Raw genomic sequence first — 22476 nt, 5'->3', positions numbered from 1 at the left:
CACTGCCGAGTGCTCACAGAGACACGACTGCCCTCCGGCTCGGTCCACCCTGAGTGTTTTTGTGTCAGCGCACATCACTGTTATTGTCCTCGGTGGCGAGTTACTAACTTAAAGGGGTTTGTGTAGCGTGATAAATGTAGGGGGGTTCTTTGTTACGGGAGGATGGCGATGGCGATGGAGATGGAGGGGCTTACAAGTGTGTCATGCGGCTTCCAATCACAGCGGGTTTCCTGTTGTGATGTGTGCACACAATGGGAGAATCACTCAGGAGCAGGAGTATTGACATGTTAACAATATAACAATGTTAAGTGGGATAAGGAGGAGAGTGGCAAAGGGGGCGTTTTGTCCAAGTGAGCGAGGACACGGGGAAGTTGCCGAGGCCAAACGGGGATCGGCACACAGAGCGTTGCCTCGACTGCCGGGCGAAAAAAGAAAAAAGGAGAGTTATCCAGTGTGGGTGAGATTAAGCAGACGAGCAGAAGGGTGTGTTGTTATATAAGGTGATCCAGCCCAAAGCTCACCAAGCATGTGACGGACAGGCAGAGACCGGTGATGTCATCTGCATACAAATGTTCAAATCTGTTCTCTCCAGGATGCTTCAACACTTTTAACTTCTTATATTCATTTATCTTGGAGCAGATGTATGGACAGTGTATTCTCCTACGCAGAAAAACACTTATGACAGAGACTAACTTCTTTGTAAGGAGGACATATTATGATAATGTACAGCTTAATATCAGCATGTAGTGTCTCTACTTTAAAGAGTCCTCTCCTGCTGATGTTCAGGTGTATATCAGTATGTAGTGTCTCTACTTTAAAGAGTCCTCTCCTGCTGATGTTCAGGTGTATATCAGTATGTAGTGTCTCTACGTTAAAGAGTCCTCTCCTGCTGATGTTCAGGTGTATATCAGTATGTAGTGTCTCTACTTTAAAGAGTCCTCTCCTGCTGATGTTCAGGTGTATATCAGTATGTAGTGTCTCTACTTTAAAGAGTCCTCTCCTGCTGATGTTCAGGTGTATATCAGTATGTAGTGTCTCTACTTTAAAGAGTCCTCTCCTGCTGATGTTCAGGTGTATATCAGTATGTAGTGTCTCTACTTTAAAGAGTTCTCTCCTGCTGATGTTCAGGTGTATATCAGTATGTAGTGTCTCTACTTTAAAGAGTTCTCTCCTGCTGATGTTCAGGTGTATATCAGTATGTAGTGTCTCTACTTTAAAGAGTCCTCTCCTGCTAATGTTCAGGTGTATATCAGTATGTAGTGTCTCTACTTTAAAGAGTCCTCTCCTGCTGATGTTCAGGTGTATATCAGTATGTAGTGTCTCTACTTTAAAGAGTCCTCTCCTGCTGATGTTCAGGTGTATATCAGTCTGTAGTGTCTCTACTTTAAAGAGTCCTCTCCTGCTGATGTTCAGGTGTATATCAGTATGTAGTGTCTCTACTTTAAAGAGTCCTCTCCTGCTGATGTTCAGGTGTATATCAGTATGTAGTGTCTCTACTTTAAAGAGTCCTCTCCTGCTAATGTTCAGGTGTATAACAGTATGTAGTGTCTCTACTTTAAAGAGTCCTCTCCTGCTGATGTTCAGGTGTATATCAGTATGTAGTGTCTCTACTTTAAAGAGTTCTCTCCTGCTGATATTCAGGTGTATATCAGTATGTAGTGTCTCTACTTTAAAGAGTCCTCTCCTGCTGATGTTCAGGTGTATATCAGTATGTAGTGTCTCTACTTTAAAGAGTCCTCTCCTGCTGATGTTCAGGTGTATATCAGTGTGTAGTGTCTCTACTTTAAAGAGTCCTCTCCTGCTGATGTCCAGGTGTATATCAGTATGTAGTGTCTCTACTTTAAAGAGTCCTCTCCTGCTGATGTTCAGGTGTATATCAGTATGTAGTGTCTCTACTTTAAAGAGTCCTCTCCTGCTGATGTTCAGGTATATATCAGTATGTAGTGTCTCTACTTTAAAGAGTCCTCTCCTGCTGATGTTCAGGTGTATATCAGTATGTAGTGTCTCTACTTTAAAGAGTCCTCTCCTGCTGATGTTCAGGTGTATATCAGTATGTAGTGTCTCTACTTTAAAGAGTCCTCTCCTGCTGATGTTCAGGTGTATATCAGTATGTAGTGTCTCTACTTTAAAGAGTCCTCTCCTGCTGATGTTCAGGTGTATATCAGTATGTAGTGTCTCTACTTTAAAGAGTCCTCTCCTGCTGATGTTCAGGTGTATATCAGTATGTAGTGTCTCTACTTTAAAGAGTCCTCTCCTGCTTATGTTCAGGTGTATATCAGTATTTAGTGTCTCTACTTTAAAGAGTCCTCTCCTGCTGATGTTCAGGTGTATATCAGTATGTAGTGTCTCTACTTTAAAGAGTCCTCTCCTGCTGATGTTCAGGTGTATATCAATATGTAGTGTCTCTACTTTAAAGAGTTCTTTCCTGCTGATGTTCAGGTGTATATCAGTATGTAGTGTCTCTACTTTAAAGAGTCCTCTCCTGCTGCCCTGGTAACGGTAGTAAGCAGTAGTTCTGATGGGGCTGGTGTGAATCAGTTCCTTGTATGAAATGACCCTGTCCTGTTTAAATGTGCAGTTTGTTTCCAGAGGAGACTTGCTGCTGACAGAATAGCGCCGCTGCCTCGTGTGCACGCTGCTTTGTGGATTAGCAGAGTCTGGATGTATTCTCTCATGTTGTAACAACATCCCGGTGCACGTTGCTGGATTAGACCTCAGGCCGCGAGCCCGTTTGTGGTTTGAAGTTTTTCGCAATAAAATACTCTTTGTTGTGGTCGTTCACTTTAAAGGAGCAGTTGGAAAGTTTTTCGGTGTAGTTGTGTTTATTATAAAGCATTGCGGCAGTAAATGAGCCTAATAAAGTAAAGTGTTGTCAAGGCGCTTTGTGCTCCTGTTGGCTGTAACTAAGACCAGTAAGGCACATTATCCCGCTTATTACACGGCCACATTCTCTACAAAGTAACGTCATGACTCCCAATATTAATTTAAATGTTTTTATGGATTTAGAAAATGATTTTATTGATTTAAAAAATAGTTGTATTGATTTAAATTGACATGCATCCGCGAAGAAAAATAGTCCGTTGTTACTGTTTGAACTAACGTAGCAACAGCAGGAACTGCTTCGATAGCGTTTTTGAGGAGCTTTCTGATTACAGATTTTAAAACATCGCTGCTTGCTTTAATAGTAGCACAATTCATGATGTCAAACCTTGGAAAGTATCTCGATATCCCTGCCCTTATGCCAAAGGAACTGCACACTGAATATGTGTCGCCGTTTGATGTCTATGTCTGGACCGCTGCGTAAAAAGGAGGGTTTCTGCCCCGTTACTTCTCCGCTGTTTTCTTGTCCCTCTTGTCTTTTTCTTTTCTTCACTGGGGACTCATCAGCCACTAACCATTCCTCCAAATTACTGTGCTCTCCAAATATATTAAAATGAATGTTAAAATCCTCCATGGTGCTATCACACGCCAGCGGAAAACTAAAGACAATCAGACAGTTTGCTTGCTTTTCAAACTGTTACAGTTGGAGCGTCTCTTGTCAGTTTGAAAAGCCAACGGGAGGACCTGCTTGCGTTTTTGAGGAGCTTTTTGATTACAGATTTGAAAACATCGCTCCTTGCTTTAAAAGCAGCACAATTCATGATGTCAAACCTTGGAAAGTATCTCGATATCCCTGCCCTAATGCAAAAGGAACTGTTTGATGTCTATGTCCGACCGCTGCGTAAAAAGGAGGGTTTCTGCCCCGTTACTGCTCCGTAGTTTTTCTTGTCCCAGTTCTAAAAGCAATTTCGGCCCAACTGTATACAGTTCAATCGACCGGACTTCTTTCTGAAGATGTGAGCGTCCTTAAAGGGGAAAGGAAACACCAATTACAGTTATAATATTCCGGTAGTTTATTCATTTTACAATGGATATTGATCGTAATATTTATTGTATATGATATTACTCGCCAAAAGAAAATTAATTATCCGCCGGCCGGGTGGGGAATTCCGGGACCAGGCTGCCGCCATTAGGGGAGTCCCAAATGGTGACGTCACTGGCTGTGTTTTCGCTCCACCGGAAGTCAACACAACGTAGCAGATATGGCAGCGATGGAGGAATTTTGCAATGAGATCGACGTTTTGAACGATGAATTTGACTATTCGTCGGGAGATGACATTGATGTGGAAGCATCTACAGTTACCAGGCATCCCATGGCCTATGCTTATGAACCGATTCGGTCGAATAGAGTGGCATACGATCCGGAATTAAAAAATTAAAAAAACACAATGCTAACAGTGAGCCTCTGAATTAGCCCCGAGCGAAAATGCTAACCTATTACTGCACCGAAAATCACTCCTAGCTCCCTTATTACTTATCCTAGCCGCACATCCAACACATCGTTTATGATCGCAAGGAGACACAGAATCTAACGGTGCCCACCTCAACACTGAAAGATACAAACTCGCGAGGTTATCCACAAAAACGTACATCAAAACAAGTGGCGCTAGGTACTAACATACACCAGGCTAACGGCTTACCTTCCTCATTGTCTGGTCTAATCTGGTCTTCAATGGCATTACAACGATAAAAACGATGATGTAGTTAATCCATAGGTTAATATCCAATGGGGTTGTGTCCCCTTTGAAATGTTCTGATAATCTATAAGCAATACAACTGCAATTCCGTTATCTGCTGTCCGCTCTGTGCTCCGCGCGCTCTGGGTCCTGCAATACCATCCATCAATAGCAATACTAGCCTTTTTAGGGCTGTTTTCGACAGATGAGCGTGTGTATGCCAGTTTAATTAGTTGAGCTATAGAACACCCCCAATTCTCTATTGTGCGTCATAATAATAGCTACCATTTAGTTTGGACGCGATTGCGTTAATTAATAAGGTCACACTGTGTCAGTAAATACATGTGTGAGCTAGTAATCTGGTAGTGCTGCAATATTTACCTCTCTCTCGGCAGCTGAAGCAACTCGTTTGGTGGCTCGAACTTCACGTTTGTTGACACTGTCATTGTCTTGCGCGGCCGACGTGCTGGGACGGTCGGTGTTCCCGACTGCATACGTTGAGAAATCGAATATTGTGGGAACAGATCCTGGCTTCAAATCCGATGTTTTGTATTGAACCAGGCATCCAGACTGGACTTTGAGCAGCTTCTCATCCTTTAGTGGCAGCCTATGGAAATGTACTTCTTCCTTCTTTGTATAAAATCCATTTGTGCAGCCTGGGGCAATACAATAAACTCCTGACGACGACCGTTTTCTTGTAATGTAAACTACTGGTGCATTGCACGCCATGTTGTTTGTTATTGAGCTTTGGCCCAGGAAGCCGGACCCAATCAGTGACGTCACTGGGAAAGTCCCGGAGCAATGGAAGCGCCCATGGTCATTAGGCACGTATTTCAAAAAGTAAATTCGCGTATCTCGATCGTTTACATTGGAAATAGACTAAATAAATACATTTCCTAATGGTAATATTGTCGCATGGAAAGCAGTTTGAAAAGTGTTTCCATTTCCCTTTAACAACGGTCAATAAGTCCTTGACAGCGGTCTGTCTGTTCGGTATTAACAACGTGTCACGTGTTCTGAATTGACCAATCAGAATCGAGTATTCAACTAAGCCATGTAATAAAGCTTCTTAACCTATACAATGCAGTCAGCTCTTATACCTAAATGAGGCTTTCTGGACTGTGAATATCCCACTGGAAAACAACGCCACTAACATCTGGATTTTGTTTTCAGTGTGAAAGGTTAAAACCTGCATTTGGGGAGTGTGTGGGGGAGAAACTTCCTCTGGAGGGAACACAGGGATTTTAGCCTCTGCAGACCATTTACATGCACTAAAACCTATAGCACACACTACAGGAAAGGGAACACCTGAATGCAAAATAGGGCCTCTTTAAGTAAGTATATAATCAATTAAGCCAACAGGGATTTGACCCTTTTTTAACATACATAATAAGTATTCTCGCCTGAAAAGCACCAGACTCCATTGACAGAAACAGACGTTTTACCTTCCTGATTATCAAACACATTCAAACTTGACAGAAACATTTCTAAAAACAATCTTTGTTTGTCTTTCCGCTGTTGTAATACCCGCCGTTCGTTCTGTTATCTATGGTAACATGACACCATGGGCACGATGCTATGTGATTTATTTAGAATAAAATCAACAGGAATTTGAGATATTAGCGGAATTTATTATCATACAAAACATGCATTTATTATTTTCTCAAAGCCACCAGACTCAGAGGAGAGGAACAGTAATGTTACCTCACTGATTATCATAAGACACGCTTATAAAACGTAATAAATAACAGATATGAAATAAGTATTTACCGCCGTAATGTTTTCAATCTTGGGCAGAAAGGCTTGCTTGTCTACTGGCAATGGGAAATGACTTTTTAACTACATGTCTAGCAGCATATACAGTACACCCTTATTTTGTTGTTAAAGGGTATAATACTTTGTGATATTCTGCGCCCTGTCACACAGCATGAGAGTTGACGTGTGTTTCATTGTCTCTCAGTCTGGAAAAAACGTCCGCCATAGCATCAAAAACACTTACTTACTGACACAAACAAACCCTTACATGTCAGCTGCATCGCTGCGTGAAATCTTAAGTGTAAAGGCTCAAATCGACACGTCCCAGGAGACCGAGTGTTGTTGGTCCTGCTTTCTGGGTATCTAGGCCAATCGTCAGGCTAGCTGTGAATAGAGCCGCTGATTAGCTGGGAGCCTTTTAAGGAGGCCAAGTCTCTGATGGCTCTCGTTTGCCATAATTAATTATCATCATGACACTGACACGCCCGTGGCCACAGTTGCAGGGGCTGGGGGGGGGGTCTCATGGTTAATGTATAACAGGTCGGACAGAAGGAAGCACTTTACATTCGGTCATAACATGGGAGGGGTGGAGCCAAATCAACTATTACAAACATCGCAGATAAACGAGTAATCGGTTGCATATTTCTTCACAATGATCTGTTTCCAGCTTCTAAAAGGTAGATATGTTCAGCTTTTTGTTTATTTGAACTCCTTTTAACAGAGTTGTGGACAGTAAAACATAAACCAGTTTAGTGCTTCATTAAGAAAATAGGCAACAACTTCATACAAAATAAGAATATTTGGTACTTGCAGCTCTAAAAATGGGGTATAAGAGTTTGATTAAAAAAAGAAGTATTAATAAAGCAATGCCATGTATTTTTCTAAGTGATACCTTGTTTTTAAACAAAATATACATTTGTTAATATATATTAGAGTGAAATGGATATAATGGGAATACCGTGAATAGAGGAATAAATACACACATGCACCGTCGGCTTTGCTTCAACCGGAAGTGACACGTTTTATTGCGCATGTCCCTTTTATCACGGGAATACAGGAAGTGATTAGTGTAAGAGTATTAAATAAACAAATTCATATCTTACAATTAATAATTCAACAAAGAGGCCAAACACGGGGAATAACTATAATTCAGGGTTACCAAATGCTTAACTACCATCTTTCACTTCTTCTTCTTCACTCAACTCGTATACTTTGATGCCTTGTGTATATTTCACATTTCAAGCTTTATAGAAACGCCTCTTATGACTGTGTATCTATATTGGGAAATTCACCATTGTTTACCCTTTTATAACATTAATGAATGTATTTTATACTAACAAGCTACTTGCCGAAATGTTATAAAACTTGGAGCATTGGCCAAAGAATAATGTGTTAAAGTTTTGAGCGGATCGAAAACACAGTGCGGAAACACAAGATATGTTTTCTTCATTATCATTGAGGGAGAGTGTTTGTGCTGCATTCATGTGATCTGGAAATAATCAGAAACAACATAAGTCAGAACAACTTGAAAACAGATGTCAACATGTTGTTTAAAACGCTCTGAGGCATGACATCTTCTTAGTTAATAGTGTCCATATTGTTTCCACATTACAAGTGAATACTCATCGGCACACCAAGGAAAAAAGAAACCTTCCAACTGTAGACATTGAGGATCATGAGAATGCACCATTGTCTTATGAAAATGCGATTCTAGCTTTTACTAGGTTATCACTTTCATTATTACATGGTATTTCCTCTTTATTATCAAACTTTACCAATAAGCTGTAATGTGAAGTGCTACGACAACAATATATCTCCCTTTAATCCTACAAAAAAGTCCTGCTCTTGTCCTTCAGGATGCATTTGTCAGCGGTGAGGATGGGGCACGCTCTCTGGAGGGAGACAGCTCTGTGACATTAATAGAAAGAGTCTGTCTGGACGTCCAGAGATGGGCTCGACTTGCTGCCTCGGCAGGACTTTACGGGTTAATTGCAGACTCATGAATATTTGAGGTTCCCGGAGAAAGCCCAGACAGGCATATCATTGTACCTGGATATCAACATCTGAGGTTTAGTGGTCGAGGAAGCCAAAGAATTCAGCCTCTCCCTTTCCGAGAGTAAATGTACAAGAGGAAGTGCTGCCAACTCCTGAGGGCAGGCGAGTTCGCCTCGACAAGCCTCTTTCCCTCTTGACAAAGAAAAACACTTTAAATCTGGCTTTACTTCTTAAATGGGAAAGGTTACATTCGGCTATAAGAGAGTGGCGCACGAATGAGTGTCTATTGTCTCAAAGCCAATGGTTATTTGAATGTGTTCCTGGTTGTTAGCCTGAAATAAGGTCTGTGGTTAACACAAGCTGAAGAGATTTTAATTCTACGACATAAAATAAGTCAGTAAATACCCAACTGGTGAATTTAAAAATGGCGGTTGTTCATGTGACCGTGCAGTAGTTCCTTTATAGCCCAACATTAGCCGCCTTTAGCTTAGCGGTTGTGACGTGAAGTCATGTGACCGTGCTGTAGTTCCTTTATAACCCAACATTAGCCCCCTTTAGCTTAGCGGAGGTGACGTGTAGTCATGTGACCGTGCTGTAGTTCCTTTATAGCCCAACATTAGCCCCCTTTAGCTTAGCGGTGGTGATGTGAAGTCATGTGACCGTGCTGTAGTTCCTTTATAGCCAAACATTAGCCTCCTTTAGCTTAGCGGAGGTGACGTGTAGTCATGTGACCGTGCTGTAGTTCCTTTATAGCCCAACATTAGCCCCCTTTAGCTTAGCGGTGGTGAGGTGAAGTCATGTGACCGTGCTGTAGTTCCTTTATAGCCCAACATTAGCCACCTTTAGCTTAGCGGTGGTGAGGTGAAGTCATGTGACCGTGCTGTAGTTCCTTTATAGCCCAACATTAGCCACCTTTAGCTTAGCGGTGGTGACGTGAAGTCATGTGACTGTGCTTTAGAGCCTAACGTTCGCTTTTTACTTCAGAAATCATAAAGCGGTCTTAATATGTGGAGATTATCCTGCTGAACAAAGTAAGTATCATAAACGTGTGTTGCTTCAGAGATTATGGAGAACATCCTTTTTGTGGAGGGAGCCTTCTGGTTGCTAACTTCCGTCATCGCTGTCACAATATTGATCTGATCCTGCATCAATCAGCAGTGATGGAAATGTGGCACGATGCAATAAGTATACATAGAATCAAATATGCAGGAAAGAGACTGCTTTTATACTGTATGTATGTATACAGTAATTGTACCTCGCTGAAGGTAGAGATAAGACAGTATAACTCATTGTTGTGAGTCTTTCCACTGATCCAACAATCACCAACTCTGGTTTGAGAGTTTAGAAGAGACTGAATAAGTAACAGATATACAAAAAAGAACCATTACAACATTTTCACTGCTTACCAACCCTACTTAAAGCCAAGTCCCTGACGTCAAACGTGAGCCACCAGAAAAATAAAACAGAAAGGCAAACTCATGTTTTGGCAATGGGAAAGGAGAGCTTTTTTTGTGTGTGTGTGTGTGTGTGTGTGTGTGTGTGTGTGTGTGTGTGTGTGTGTGTGTGTGTGTGTGTGTGTGTGTGTGTGTGTGTGTGTGTGTGTGTGTGTGTGTGTGTGTGTGTGTGTGTGTGTGTGTGTGTGTGTGTGTGTGTGTGTGTGTGTGTGTGTGTGTGTGTGTGTGTGTGTGTGTGTGTGTGTGTGTGTGTGTGTGTGTGTGTGTGTGTGTGTGTGTGTGTGTGTGTGTGTGTGTGTGTGTGTGTGTGTGTGTGTGTGTGTGTGTGTGTGTGTGTGTGTGTGTGTGTGTGTGTGTGTGTGTGTGTGTGTGTGTGTGTGTGTGTGTGTGTGTGTGTGTGTGTGTGTGTGTGTGTGTGTGTGTGTGTCAGACACCTGTTCCTCTGTGCAGTGTACTTGGTAAAGTGGTAAAAAGCTGGCAGTACATCAGGCCAGGCGTCACCAGCTGCTCTCACAGTGAAACCGTGATGAATGCTCTTGCTGTTCCTCCCGGTTCCAGAACAGAGTACACACACTTATTTAGAAACTCTGCACACCACACTTTCCTGTAGCTCAGCCTCTAACATACATGTGTCCGTGGATAATAAAGGGAAATCTTTGGCATGCTTCCGAGCCTGTGGGGTTCAGTGATCCTCCCTCGTGCCTCGCTCCTCTCTCCCCCCTTCAATCCCTCTCAAAGGCCCTCTGTTTGGCCGAGTGTTTGAGGAATGTCTCAGCTGCTGGTGCTGTGGGGGGGGGGGGGCTAATGAAATGTTAAGTGTTGTATGAGTTCACCTCTCTCACCACAGCCTGACCCACGAGCTCCTTGTTGTGACACAGAGTTTGTTTTAGACAAAGTGTTTAAAAAAGGACATCGTCTGGTCATCTTCAGGTGTATGTCAGTATGTAGTGTCTCTACTTTAAAGAGTCCTCTCCTGCTGATGTTCAGGTGTATATCAGTATGTAGTGTCTCTACTTTAAAGAGTCCTCTCCTGCTGATGTTCAGGTGTATATCAGTATGTAGTGTCTCTACTTTAAAGAGTCCTCTCCTGCTGATGTTCAGGTGTATATCAGTATGTAGTGTCTCTACTTTAAAGAGTCCTCTCCTGCTGATGTTCAGGTGTATATCAGTATGTAGTGTCTCTACTTTAAAGAGTCCTCTCCTGCTGATGTTCAGGTGTATATCAGTATGTAGTGTCTCTACTTTAAAGAGTCCTCTCCTGCTGATGTTCAGGTGTATATCAGTATGTAGTGTCTCTACTTTAAAGAGTCCTCTCCTGCTGATGTTCAGGTGTATATCAGCATGTAGTGTCTCTACTTTAAAGAGTCCTCTCCTGCTGATGTTCAGGTGTATATCAGTATGTAGTGTCTCTACTTTAAAGAGTCCTCTCCTGCTGATGTTCAGGTGTATATCAGTGTGTAGTGTCTCTACTTTAAAGAGTCCTCTCCTGCTGATGTTCAGGTGTATATCAGTATGTAGCGTCTCCACTTTAAAGAGTCCTCTCCTGCTGATGTTCAGGTGTAACTCTTTTCACCCTCTGTCAGAAACCAGAGTCCAGTCTGCTCTGATTGGTTAGCTGGCTGGCTCTGTTGTGATTGGTCAACCACTTAGAGTTGTCCCGCCCCCTTAGCCTGTCGTCGACTATTTCTCATGTAGGGCTCTCTATTGGAAATAATCTCTAGGTATCATAATACATGGGTTCAGATTCATCATATTGCATTATTACACAATTTAATTGAACACTCGATTCTGATTGGTCAAACTAGACATTCCAGAGGTCTGCTATTTTGCGCTACCAGACTGTTGCTAAGGAGAACGGGCCGTTGCTAAGGACTATGTGCAGTCATATCAATCCGCAGAAAGACGTATGGTCAATTAAACGTCAACAGGAAAAGAATGCAACTGAATTCTAAATCTTGGATGATTTGCATTATTAAATGCTGACGAAACTAATCTGTTCAAACATACTCTGTTGCTAGGCAGATTTTGACTGAGCGTGTCACATTAAAGCACATCAGGTTTGGTCACTAATATTTAATTCTATTCAGACATGCAAATGAATATTTGATCGTACCTGGAGGTCACTGGAAACATTCCTTAAGTGTGTTCATCATCTGCTAAAAATAAGCCGAGTCAGCGGTAGTGTTTAAAAAACAAACATGAAAGCCTAAAGTCACGACGGGCACGAGAAAATAACCAAATGCATTCATTTATTTTCAGGGACAATGCAATGTAAATTGACCTAAAGGCACATTTTTCAACCGAAGTCCTTTGTTTTTTATGTTTAAACACAGAATATATACAAAATAAGAAAAGCATACAAATCTTACTGGAGTATAAAACAACACGATGTACAGCAAAAGCACAAACAGTTAAAACATGACAAGAGAAAATCACATTTCAGAAGACAGAAGGAGGGCTGTCCTGCGCTAAAGAAATTCACAGTGGAACAAAGTACTCATAAGTTTCTCGAATATGAGTTTTTGAGCATGAGAGAAGCTTAAAATATGAATAAAGAACACCTAGTACGACAAAACTAACCACTTTGTCATCGAACAGACTGACGGCTCTGTACAGGCAGTGCATTATGGGAGTGTTGCGGGGATTTGGAGGTGTCTGTATTTGCATGCATTTAAAGAATCTCACTTCACATGAGTCAGGCCAGCAAAGATGTTGTCAAAGCTGTCAAACTATGTGATGTTATGTATAATAAAACAAGATTCAACAGTGCTAGAGCCTTTTTCTCCCCTCAAATGTTTTCAGAAATATATCTTGGTGACCGATTTTAAGTCATGTTGGATTCTTGTTTGAAAAAAACCTGACAAAAAAACACATTTAAGACCAATCACTCGGTCTGTGGTTAACACAAGATATTTATACGTTTTGTTCTACGACATAAAACACATCAGTAAAACCGCACCGGTGAATTTAAAAACAGTTGCTAACAAGTGTCTAAATGAGACGACTACAATAAGCGTCATCACGGCCAACATTAGCCGCCTTTAGCTTAGCGGCTGTTTGAAAAAAAAAACTGACAATAAAATCACAAAAAACCACCAATCCCTCAGAGTATTCAGTGTTGCTAGGCAGCAAAACAACGTCTCTGTGCATTAAAAGGTGGTTTAAAATATAACGTTGCTTTGTTTTTCTCGCAGTAATCTGATAAAACCGCTTCAGTGCCGTGTGTTATTCCCTTCTGCATCACTAATGTACGTGTTTCCCAACGCCTTCATATCCACATGTTTGTTTGCACAGACTGGAACCATTACTGGACTTTGATTCTCCGCTCCACAAAGAGCAGCCTGAGCTATTTCCACTCTCTGATTAGAAGGTGAGCTGGAGCTGGGCCTCGCTGTGGTTTACCAACAGCACACACTGCACGTGGCCCAGGATGTGATTATGAATTTATTTTTTTTAGTTTGCCAAGACACACAGCGCTTTGCCGTAACAGTTGCCCCAGTTACAGAGTGAGGTTTAGAGAGGCCGCTCTGCCAATTTGATTTGTCAAAGTCAACAGACTGCTCACAGGCAGCACTGAGCAGTAAACTCTTCTCACTCCACCTTTCACTAACAACGACCCATGTTTGTCTTTTTTTTATATTGGCGACAGGGGAGGGCTGGAACATGTGGGGGGAAAACTGAATATCACAATATTTTTCCACCAAATACCGTGACATTGATATTGCGAAAATACATTTAATCATTCAAAGAGGCAATGTTATGCTTTTTGGGGGTTTTCCCTTTCCTGTCGTGAGGTATAGAGATGTGTGTTCCTGAAAGCTCCCATTGGACTCCTGTGTTTACTTCCTGAACATAGTGACATCACTATGTTACACTCGCGCTTCTATTGGCGAGCGCTCCAACACATTGTACATGACTAAGGAGCGGGACATCTCTAAGCGGCTGACCGGCAGGAGAGGACTCTTTAAAGTAGAGACACTGATACTGATATACCTGAACATCAGCAGGAGAGTACTCTTTAAAGTAGAGACACTACACACTGATATACACCTGAACATCAGCAGGAGAGGACTCTTTAAAGTAGAGACACTACCTTCTGATATACACCTGAACATCAGCAGGAGAGGACTCTTTAAAGTAGAGACACTGCATACTGATATACACCTGAACATCAGCAGGAGAGGACTCTTTAAAGTAGAGACACTACATACTGATATAAACCTGAACATCAGCAGGAGAGGACTCTTTAAAGTAGAGACACTACACACTGATATACACCTGAACGTCAGCAGGAGAGGACTTTTTAAAGTAGAGACACTACATACTGATATACACCTGAACATCAGCAGGGGAGGACTCTTTAAAGTTGAGACACTACATATTGATATACACCTGAACATCAGCAGGAGAGGACTCTTTAAAGTAGAGACACTACATACTGATATACCTGAACATCAGCAGGAGAGGACTCTTTAAAGTAGAGACTCTACATACTGATATACACCTGAACATCAGCAGGAGAGGACTCTTTAAAGTAGAGACACTACATACTGATATAAACCTGGACATCAGCAGGAGAGGACTCTTTAAAGTAGAGACACTGCATACTGATATACACCTGAACATCAGCAGGAGAGGACTCTTTAAAGTAGAGACACTAAATACTGATATACACCTGAACATCAGCAGGAGAGGACTCTTTAAAGTAGAGACACTACATACTGATATACACCTGAACATCAGCAGGAGAGGACTCTTTAAAGTAGAGACACTAAATACAATTATGAAGCATGAAATTAGCATAATATGTCCTCTTTAAAAAGAAACTTCAAACAGCATTTCTCATAAATAACAGAATCAGAGGTCTATCGATGTGTCCCGGAAAGAGCGGGACCAGAATAGCAGCATCCATAATTTGACCACTGGGAATAGTCGCAGTGCTGCCACGTCGACCGATCACCGATCAGAGTTTAAATAGCTCAGGGCGACGGCCTCCTGCGTGAAATGCTCTGATACAAAAAGAAAGGGCGGATCAGAGCACGCGTATTGACCATCAGTCAGCTGACAGGATTCACACCAGAAATAAGCACCATGTCGAAAAGGTGTCGATCGAAGCGGCTCAGAAGTGGGTTTTATTGCAGCTTGATGAGGCTCGTAATCCAGATCAATGTGATGACGATGATGATGATGATGATGATGATGATGATGATGATGATGATGAGAGAATTATCACAGAGATTTGGAAAGGTGTTCTGCTGTATGCACATTATCAGAATAGTGTCCAGTAAAATATGTGTCTAAACTGTCTGGATTTGAGAGTGAAAAGCGCTATGAAGAAGCCGATGTGAGATGTTGGTAAAAGCTTGGCTCCACTTTACGGCCGCTGTGAATGGATTCTCCTGCAGACTGAAGGGTTGCTGGGGAAACGGGGGGGGGGGGGGGGGGGCAGATAAAGGGACATGGCTCTGGACACAGTGACCCTGGTCTTACATTAAAGGTCACCTAAAAATCCACTTCTTCATGTCTCTCCTACATCACCATGTGTCCCCTCTTCTTCATGTCTCTCCTACATCACCATGTGTCCCCTCTTCTTCATGTCTCTTCTACATCAACATGTGTCCCCTCTTCTCCATGTCTCTCCTACATCACCATGTGTCCCCTCTTCTTCATGTCTCTTCTACATCAACATGTGTCCCCTCTTCTTCATGTCTCTTCTACATCAACATGTGTCCCCTCTTCTTCATGTCTCTTATACATCAACATGTGTCCCCTCTTCTTCATGTCTCTCCTACATCAACACGTGTCCCCTCTTCTTCATGTCTCTTCTACATCAACATGTGTCCCCTCTTCTTCATGTCTCTTCTACATCAACATGTGTCCCCTCTTCTTCATGTCTCTTCTACATCAACATGTGTCCCCTCTTCTTCATGTCTCTTCTACATCAACATGTGTCCCCTCTTCTTCATGTCTCTTCTACATCAGCATGTGTCCCCTCTTCTCCATGTCTCTTCTACATCAACACGTGTCCCCTCTTCTTCATGTCTCTTCTACATCAACATGTGTCCCCTCTTCTTCATGTCTCTTCTACATCAACATGTGTCCCCTCTTCTTCATGTCTCTTCTACATCAACATGTGTCCCCTCTTCTTCATGTCTCTTCTACATCAACATGTGTCCCCTCTTCTCCATGTCTCTTCTACATCAACATGTGTCCCCTCTGTGGAAAGAGACTCTGAAAAGAGATTCTCTCTCTTTTTGATCCCCCCCCCCCCCCCCCCCCCCCATCACCTGAATCTCCTCTAGAGCACCATTGAGTTCTTTGTAACCAAATGTCTCTCAGAGGGGCGTGGGGAGGGGCTCCTTATCTCCATCTAAAGTAACAGACAGAGAATCAGCACTTTGGAAACAGGGCTGAAACAGAGGGGATTATGGGTAATGCTGCAATGATCTGTTTGGTGTTTCAGCCAATCAGAGACAGGCTCTGTATATCTGAGACCTGTAATATATTGATGACACTATAATAGGGGACCTTTCAGTCAGAATACATACGGGTCCAGATGTGTTTCCTCCTATGCGTTCTCACTGACTCTGTTTTCAAAGATCCTCATAGAACTCCCTGATCTGTGATATTGGGCTGTAAACATTCGTCTGGCCTGTCGTGTGTCTGGACCATAGACTGTATATATAAAGGTCTGAACACACTACAGGAAAGGGGGAAACCCCAGAAGCCGTAATGCTGCCTCTTTAATGTAAAGCCCCCTCGTCTTTGGTTCTGAGTGTTGGACTCGGATCGTGGAGTAAGGCCACATGATGGTTTCTGTGCTGGTGGATCTCTCTGTGTCCCAGCTGCACATCTGTCGCTGCCTTACGTCATCTCTATGGATTAGGATTAGGGCTTTGAATGTGTCTTTGCTTTGTCATCAATCGGACATGCAGTATTACGCTGCTGGGTTAAACTGCGGTGTGGCTGTTGTTCGCATGATGGAGGAAGGAGCAGTGTTTTAGGATGATGGTGGTTTTGTCCTTGCATGTCCTCGACTTTACCTCACTTAGTAGATGTTGCTCATCATTTTTTGTCTTTAACTTTCAAAATACAATACCCATTATCATGTCTTACAATATATACCGTACTTTCCGGACTATAACGCGCACCTGCATATAGGCCGCAGCAGCTAAATTGTCCGTCTGTCTTGCTCTCGTTCTGTCTCTCGGTTCCACTTTTACTTTGGCGCGCTACCTGTCTCACTCTTTTCTGGCCTCCAGCTTTTCCTGCTGGAGCCCGCCGCTTAAAGGTGGCGGGCTCGGACCGGTCCTAGAGCCCGTAGTGTTAAAGGTGGTTAATTGTACCTGTAAAACCCATAGATTTAGGAGGTTCCCTAGTGGCCGCTAGCTGTACACAAAAAATGGGGAAAAAAGTTGCGGTTTATATTCCGAAAAGTACGGTACATGTTTTATTAAGAATTAAATATCAATAAACAAGACAATAAATGTTCAAATTCAAAAAAATCCCTCAACGAATTACACAAATAAAAGCTAAGATTAAACAAAATATTGTCAGATCCACTTTCTCACACTTAGGACAGCTAAACAGGCCATATGCATTTAAACAAGTCATTTACAATACAAACATATCTCTGTCCTAAGTGTGAGAAAGTGTATCTGACAATATTTTGTTGAACATTTTGTTTAATCTTAGCTTTTATTTGTGTAATTCGTTGAGGGATTTTTTTTTAACACAGCAGCGTAATACTGCATGGCCTGTTGATGACAAAGCAAAGACACATTCAAAGCCCTAATCCTAATCCATAGAGATGACGTAAAGCAGCGACAGATGTGCAGCTGGGACACAATCTGAGTTTTAAAGGGGCCCTATTATTCTTTTTTCCTTTCCTGTAATGTGTTCGTGTGAGTTCAGGTTCAAGTGTTAGCGTGCATATTCTTTGAGAAAGGTGGAGTTACTGTGGGGGGAGGGGGGCAGCGGGAGGGGAGACCAGGTGCATGTTGCGAAAAATTATTGTTACAGTGGATGAAGGGGGGGGGAGGGGCGTCTAAAGTCAAAGATGCATCTTGATTGGGCCAAATTTGTTGTGGAAGATATCATGAAGCCTTGTTCCGATACAGAAAACTAGAGCGTAGTTATTATATCATTCTAACTTGAAGCGGGTCACGGGAGACCCGAACACAACATAAGGGTTACGACCAATCCCTCAGAGTATTCAGTGTTGCTAGGCAGAAAAACAACATCTCATTAAAAGGTGATTTCAATTAGAATCTTGTTTTATTTTTCTCGCAGTAATCCGACTCGTATAAAACCGTGACTTGTGGGAAAAACAGAAAATGAAATTCTTGAAAGCGCAGAGTTCAGAGACAGTGCGAAACGAACCAGCTCTGATCCGCACAGCTGTCGGGTCTTATGTAACGGCATTAGAGCGTATTTATTACGGCTCTCTGGCGCCGTGTAAACCAGCTGCAGAAAGATCGGTCTCCACACACTCCTGATGGTGCGAGTGTTTGTTATTGATCACATATACTGCCATAAACAAATCCAAAAATAATCATTAAGAAATACAATTTACAAATTAAATCTAACGGCAATATACTGAAAATTATTGACTTTAATTAGCATTTTTTTTAAATATTTAAATGAGATTAGTCGATGGATATTATATGGAATAATTGTAAAAAACATTTCCTACATTTGTATTTCTTTGAGTCTTCCCCCCCCCCCCCCCCATTACATCTTATATTTAAATACATTAGCTGCATTTGTGATGTGATGTGATGCATATGTTTCATATTTGCCGCAATTTAAAAAAAAAATTCACATTATAGTTTAAATATAAATTAATTTGCTGCCTTTTTATTCGCATTTTGTTGCGTTTAGTTGTTGACCCACATCTCCACATCAGTAACCATGTCAGTCATTGTTTTAAACTCTTAAATATACGTTTGATTTCACCCGTAGTTATGCTTTTGTTTGTACAAACTGCACTTGTCTACACTTCGGTTTATTTGCTCAGCTCTTGTTGAAAAACTATTTCACCATCAGGCCACACAGAGGACGCAGGAACAGGCCACACAGAGGACACAGGAACAGGCCACACAGAGGACACGGGAACAGGCCACACAGAGGACACAGGAACAGGTTGCACAGGGACAGGCCACACAGAGGACACAGGGACAGGTTGCACAGAAACAGGCCACACAGAGGACACAGGGACAGGTTGCACAGGAACAGGCCACACAGAGGACACAGGAACAGGTTGCACAGGAACAGGCCACACAGAGGACACAGGGACAGGTTGCACAGGGACAGGCCACACAGAGGACACAGGGACAGGTTGCACAGGGACAGGCCACACAGAGGACACAGGGACAGGTTGCACAGGAACAGGCCACACAGAGGACACAGGAACAGGTTGCACAGGAACAGGCCACACAGAGGACACAGGGACAGGTTACACAGGGACAAAAACAGGCGCAAAACTGGGTCATACGTAGAAATAGAGCTTCATTTTAAGGAACAAAGGTGTATTGGAAATAGTAAAAACCTGGTTCCATGTCGGTCTGAAAGTGTGGAGTTTTAAGGTTACATGCTGGTGTGTGAGAGGGTGATATCTGAGTGGTTGTGTGTGAGGGGGGGGGGGGACTGTTTGTAAAAGACGACCTTGTGCTGAAAGCCTGTTTCCGCTCTGAAGGTGATGAATAGCAGAACTTTCCGGGCAGACCTGCCTGGACACTTCCTCCGTATCGACCCTGTGATCACTGAGCGTCTATTGTCAGATCCACTTTCTCACACTTGGGACAGCTAACTGCATTTAAACAAGTCATTTCAAATACAAATATATCTCTATTTAAGTTTTAAAGGGGCCCTATTATTATGTTTCCCTTTCCTGTAATGTGTTATAGGTTTGTGTGCAAAGGCTACATTCCCTGTGTAACACTCACGCTTCTATTAACTAGAGCTCCAACACATTGTACGTGATAGGCTAAGGGGCGGGACATCTCTAAGCGGTTGACCAATCACAACAGAGCCGGCCAGCTAACCAATCAGAGCAGACTGGGCTCTGGTTTCAGACAGAGGGTGAAAAGAGGTGCTGCCACACAGGCAGTATGAGAAACATACAGAGCTTTTTGAACATTAAAGCATGGAGACACTACATACTGATATACACCTGAACATCAGCAGGAGAGGACTCTTTAAAGTAGAGACACTACATACTGATATACACCTGAACATCAGCAGGAGAGGACTCTTTAAAGTAGAGACACTACATACTGATATACACCTGAACATCAGCAGGAGAGGACTCTTTAAAGTAGAGACACTACATACTGATATACACCTGAACATCAGCAGGAGAGGACTCTTTAAAGTAGAGACACTACATACTGATATACACCTGAACATCAGCAGGAGAGGACTCTTTAAAGTAGAGACACTACATACTGATATACACCTGAACATCAGCAGGAGAGGACTCTTTAAAGTAGAGACACTACATACTGATATACACCTGAACATCAGCAGGAGAGGACTCTTTAAAGTAGAGCCACTACATACTGATATACACCTGAACATCAGCAGGAGAGGACTCTTTAAAGTAGAGACACTACATACTGACATACACCTGAACACCTGGAAATGGATGTATTGATATCATTTGATGTACAAAGATTCTTCTCCGGTGTTTCTCCGTCTCTTTGATTCTCCGTTGACCGTAGAGGCGTGTGTGAAAGTGTTCATGGTCATTTGGTGTGTGCAGAATCCCAGTCAGTGCTGTCGGAGAGAGGATGTGTTATTCACGCTGATCTATAATCTCACAGAAACACAGAGTGGCCTTTCACGTGGACTTCCCCTGCTCTCTGACACTCGTCCTCTTCTCTAACGCAGCCTCTCTGTGTTTGTCTTTTGTCTCTGTGGATGTCATCCTGTCCGTCCTCCAGGGTGACTCGGCTTTACCCCCCCCCCCTCCATGGTTTCCGGAATCCTCTCCTTCCTGTTTTCCAACCCGTTGTGAAGCCTCTTCTCAACATACCTTCCTCACTCCGACATGTCTGCCTCAGTGTTTGTGACTGCAGTCGGTAGCTGGATCCTTTCTGCAGGATAATGATGATAAGTGGTGGTGAGTCAGGGTGGCTGACAGTAATGACAGGATACACGAGCTGTTGATCCTCTTCAGGGTTTCCTCAAAAGTCTGAAATCACAGGGGAGATAAGCACGACACGGCGTATACATATATATATATATATATGACGTGTTACACTTGTGTCTGGCTCACACATGGTGTAAAACCTGGATTTAAGATTAAGATAAAATGGACTTTTATTAATCCCTCGTGGGGAAATTGTTTCTCTGCATTCGACCCATCCTGTGGGTGTTGTTGGAGCCTCGCTCAAACCGTCTTAAATCTCCACGAATCAGCTTTCAGAAACCCACCAGAGGGCGTTTGAGACGGCTGCATGTTATTAACCACACTCTTCGTCTTCTTCGTCTCTTCACAGAGGCCCCCTACGGTGAGACCCCCCCCTCGTATGGATATGATCTGGAGCCGCGCAGCGACCCCCCCTCTCTGCCCGGCTCGCCCCCCGCCTCACCTCGACTCCGATCAAAGAGCAGAAGCAGTCGAGACACCCAGTCCTCCGGCTCTCTGGAGTCCACGCTGTCGGTGAGGTCACTGGGTCAAATCCCCCTCCTCCACACACACACACACACACACACACACACACACACACACACACACACACACACACACACACACACACACACACACACCCTGACAGTAGAATGACATACAAGTTGTATTGGTATGACATGTTTGTGCAAGGCAAGTTTATTTATATACGATACGATATCTTTTATTGTCCCCATAAGGAAACGTGTTCCGGACTCCATCCTGCACTTCCGCACACTTTAGTGCTTACCAAAAAGACAATTAAAGCATTAAGATATAGTGATTGTAGTATTTATTACATGTACAGCTCTTTGGCCGCTTTTAAATGTGCTTTATAAATAAACTTTGATTTGATAGTGGAATAATTACGTTGAATTGAAATACATTCAAGAACAGTCAAGACGATAGGGCAGGTTTAAAATACACGAATAAAAGATACGTGATATCTTTACGTGATAGGGCGGAGGTGGCGAAGTCCATAGGGACTTGGCTTGGCAGCTGGAAGGTCACCAGTTCAAGTCCCGGAAAGACCAAGTGCTACCGAGGTGTCCCTGAGCAAGGCACCGTTCCCTACACTGCTCCCCGGGCGCCGTACGTAATGGCAGCCCTGCTCCGAACACTAGGATGGGTCACACGCAGAGAAACCGTTTCGTTACTTGGTACCTGTACTACGTCATGACAATAAGTTGAATCTATCTATCTGAACAGTGCAGAGGAAGATCTGAACAGTCTTTGATTTGATAAAAGGCAGCAGCAAAAGTCTTTATTTCAAGAGAGTGGACCTGCAGTTCTCTGGTGGCGTCTTCCAGGTGGATGGAGCTTACAGACTGAAGGTAGCATCGGACGACTTTCATCCACAACAAGCCGATGGGATTCTGGCTTATTGCGGAGAACAAAGCTCCATAGCAACACACGTTTAACATACATGCTTTTTGTTCAGCAGGTCCATCTTTCTTAAATTGCATTGATGTCAACGTGCCGACACATTTTAGGTTTCTTTTAGGACTCGCTGCTGCACCTCTCTTTCCCCGTGCTTACTGTC

General features: G+C 42.9%; 1 protein-coding gene across 1 annotated transcript in view; it reads left to right on the top strand.

Moving 5' to 3' along the window:
- Nucleotides 1-22476, top strand: part of LOC117452390 (breakpoint cluster region protein) — a 79555-nt gene that overhangs the window by 7728 nt on the left and 49351 nt on the right. Inside the window, exon 6 of the mRNA XM_034090999.1 lies at nt 21265-21428. Coding sequence (XP_033946890.1) covers nt 21265-21428 — 164 coding nt within the window. The remainder of the gene's footprint in view (nt 1-21264; nt 21429-22476) is intronic.

Source organism: Pseudochaenichthys georgianus, chromosome 9, assembly GCF_902827115.2.
Source record: "Pseudochaenichthys georgianus chromosome 9, fPseGeo1.2, whole genome shotgun sequence".
Lineage (NCBI taxonomy): Eukaryota > Metazoa > Chordata > Actinopteri > Perciformes > Channichthyidae > Pseudochaenichthys > Pseudochaenichthys georgianus.
The sequence above is the reverse complement of the archived record's forward strand: the minus strand, read 5'-3'. Positions and strand labels throughout refer to the sequence as shown.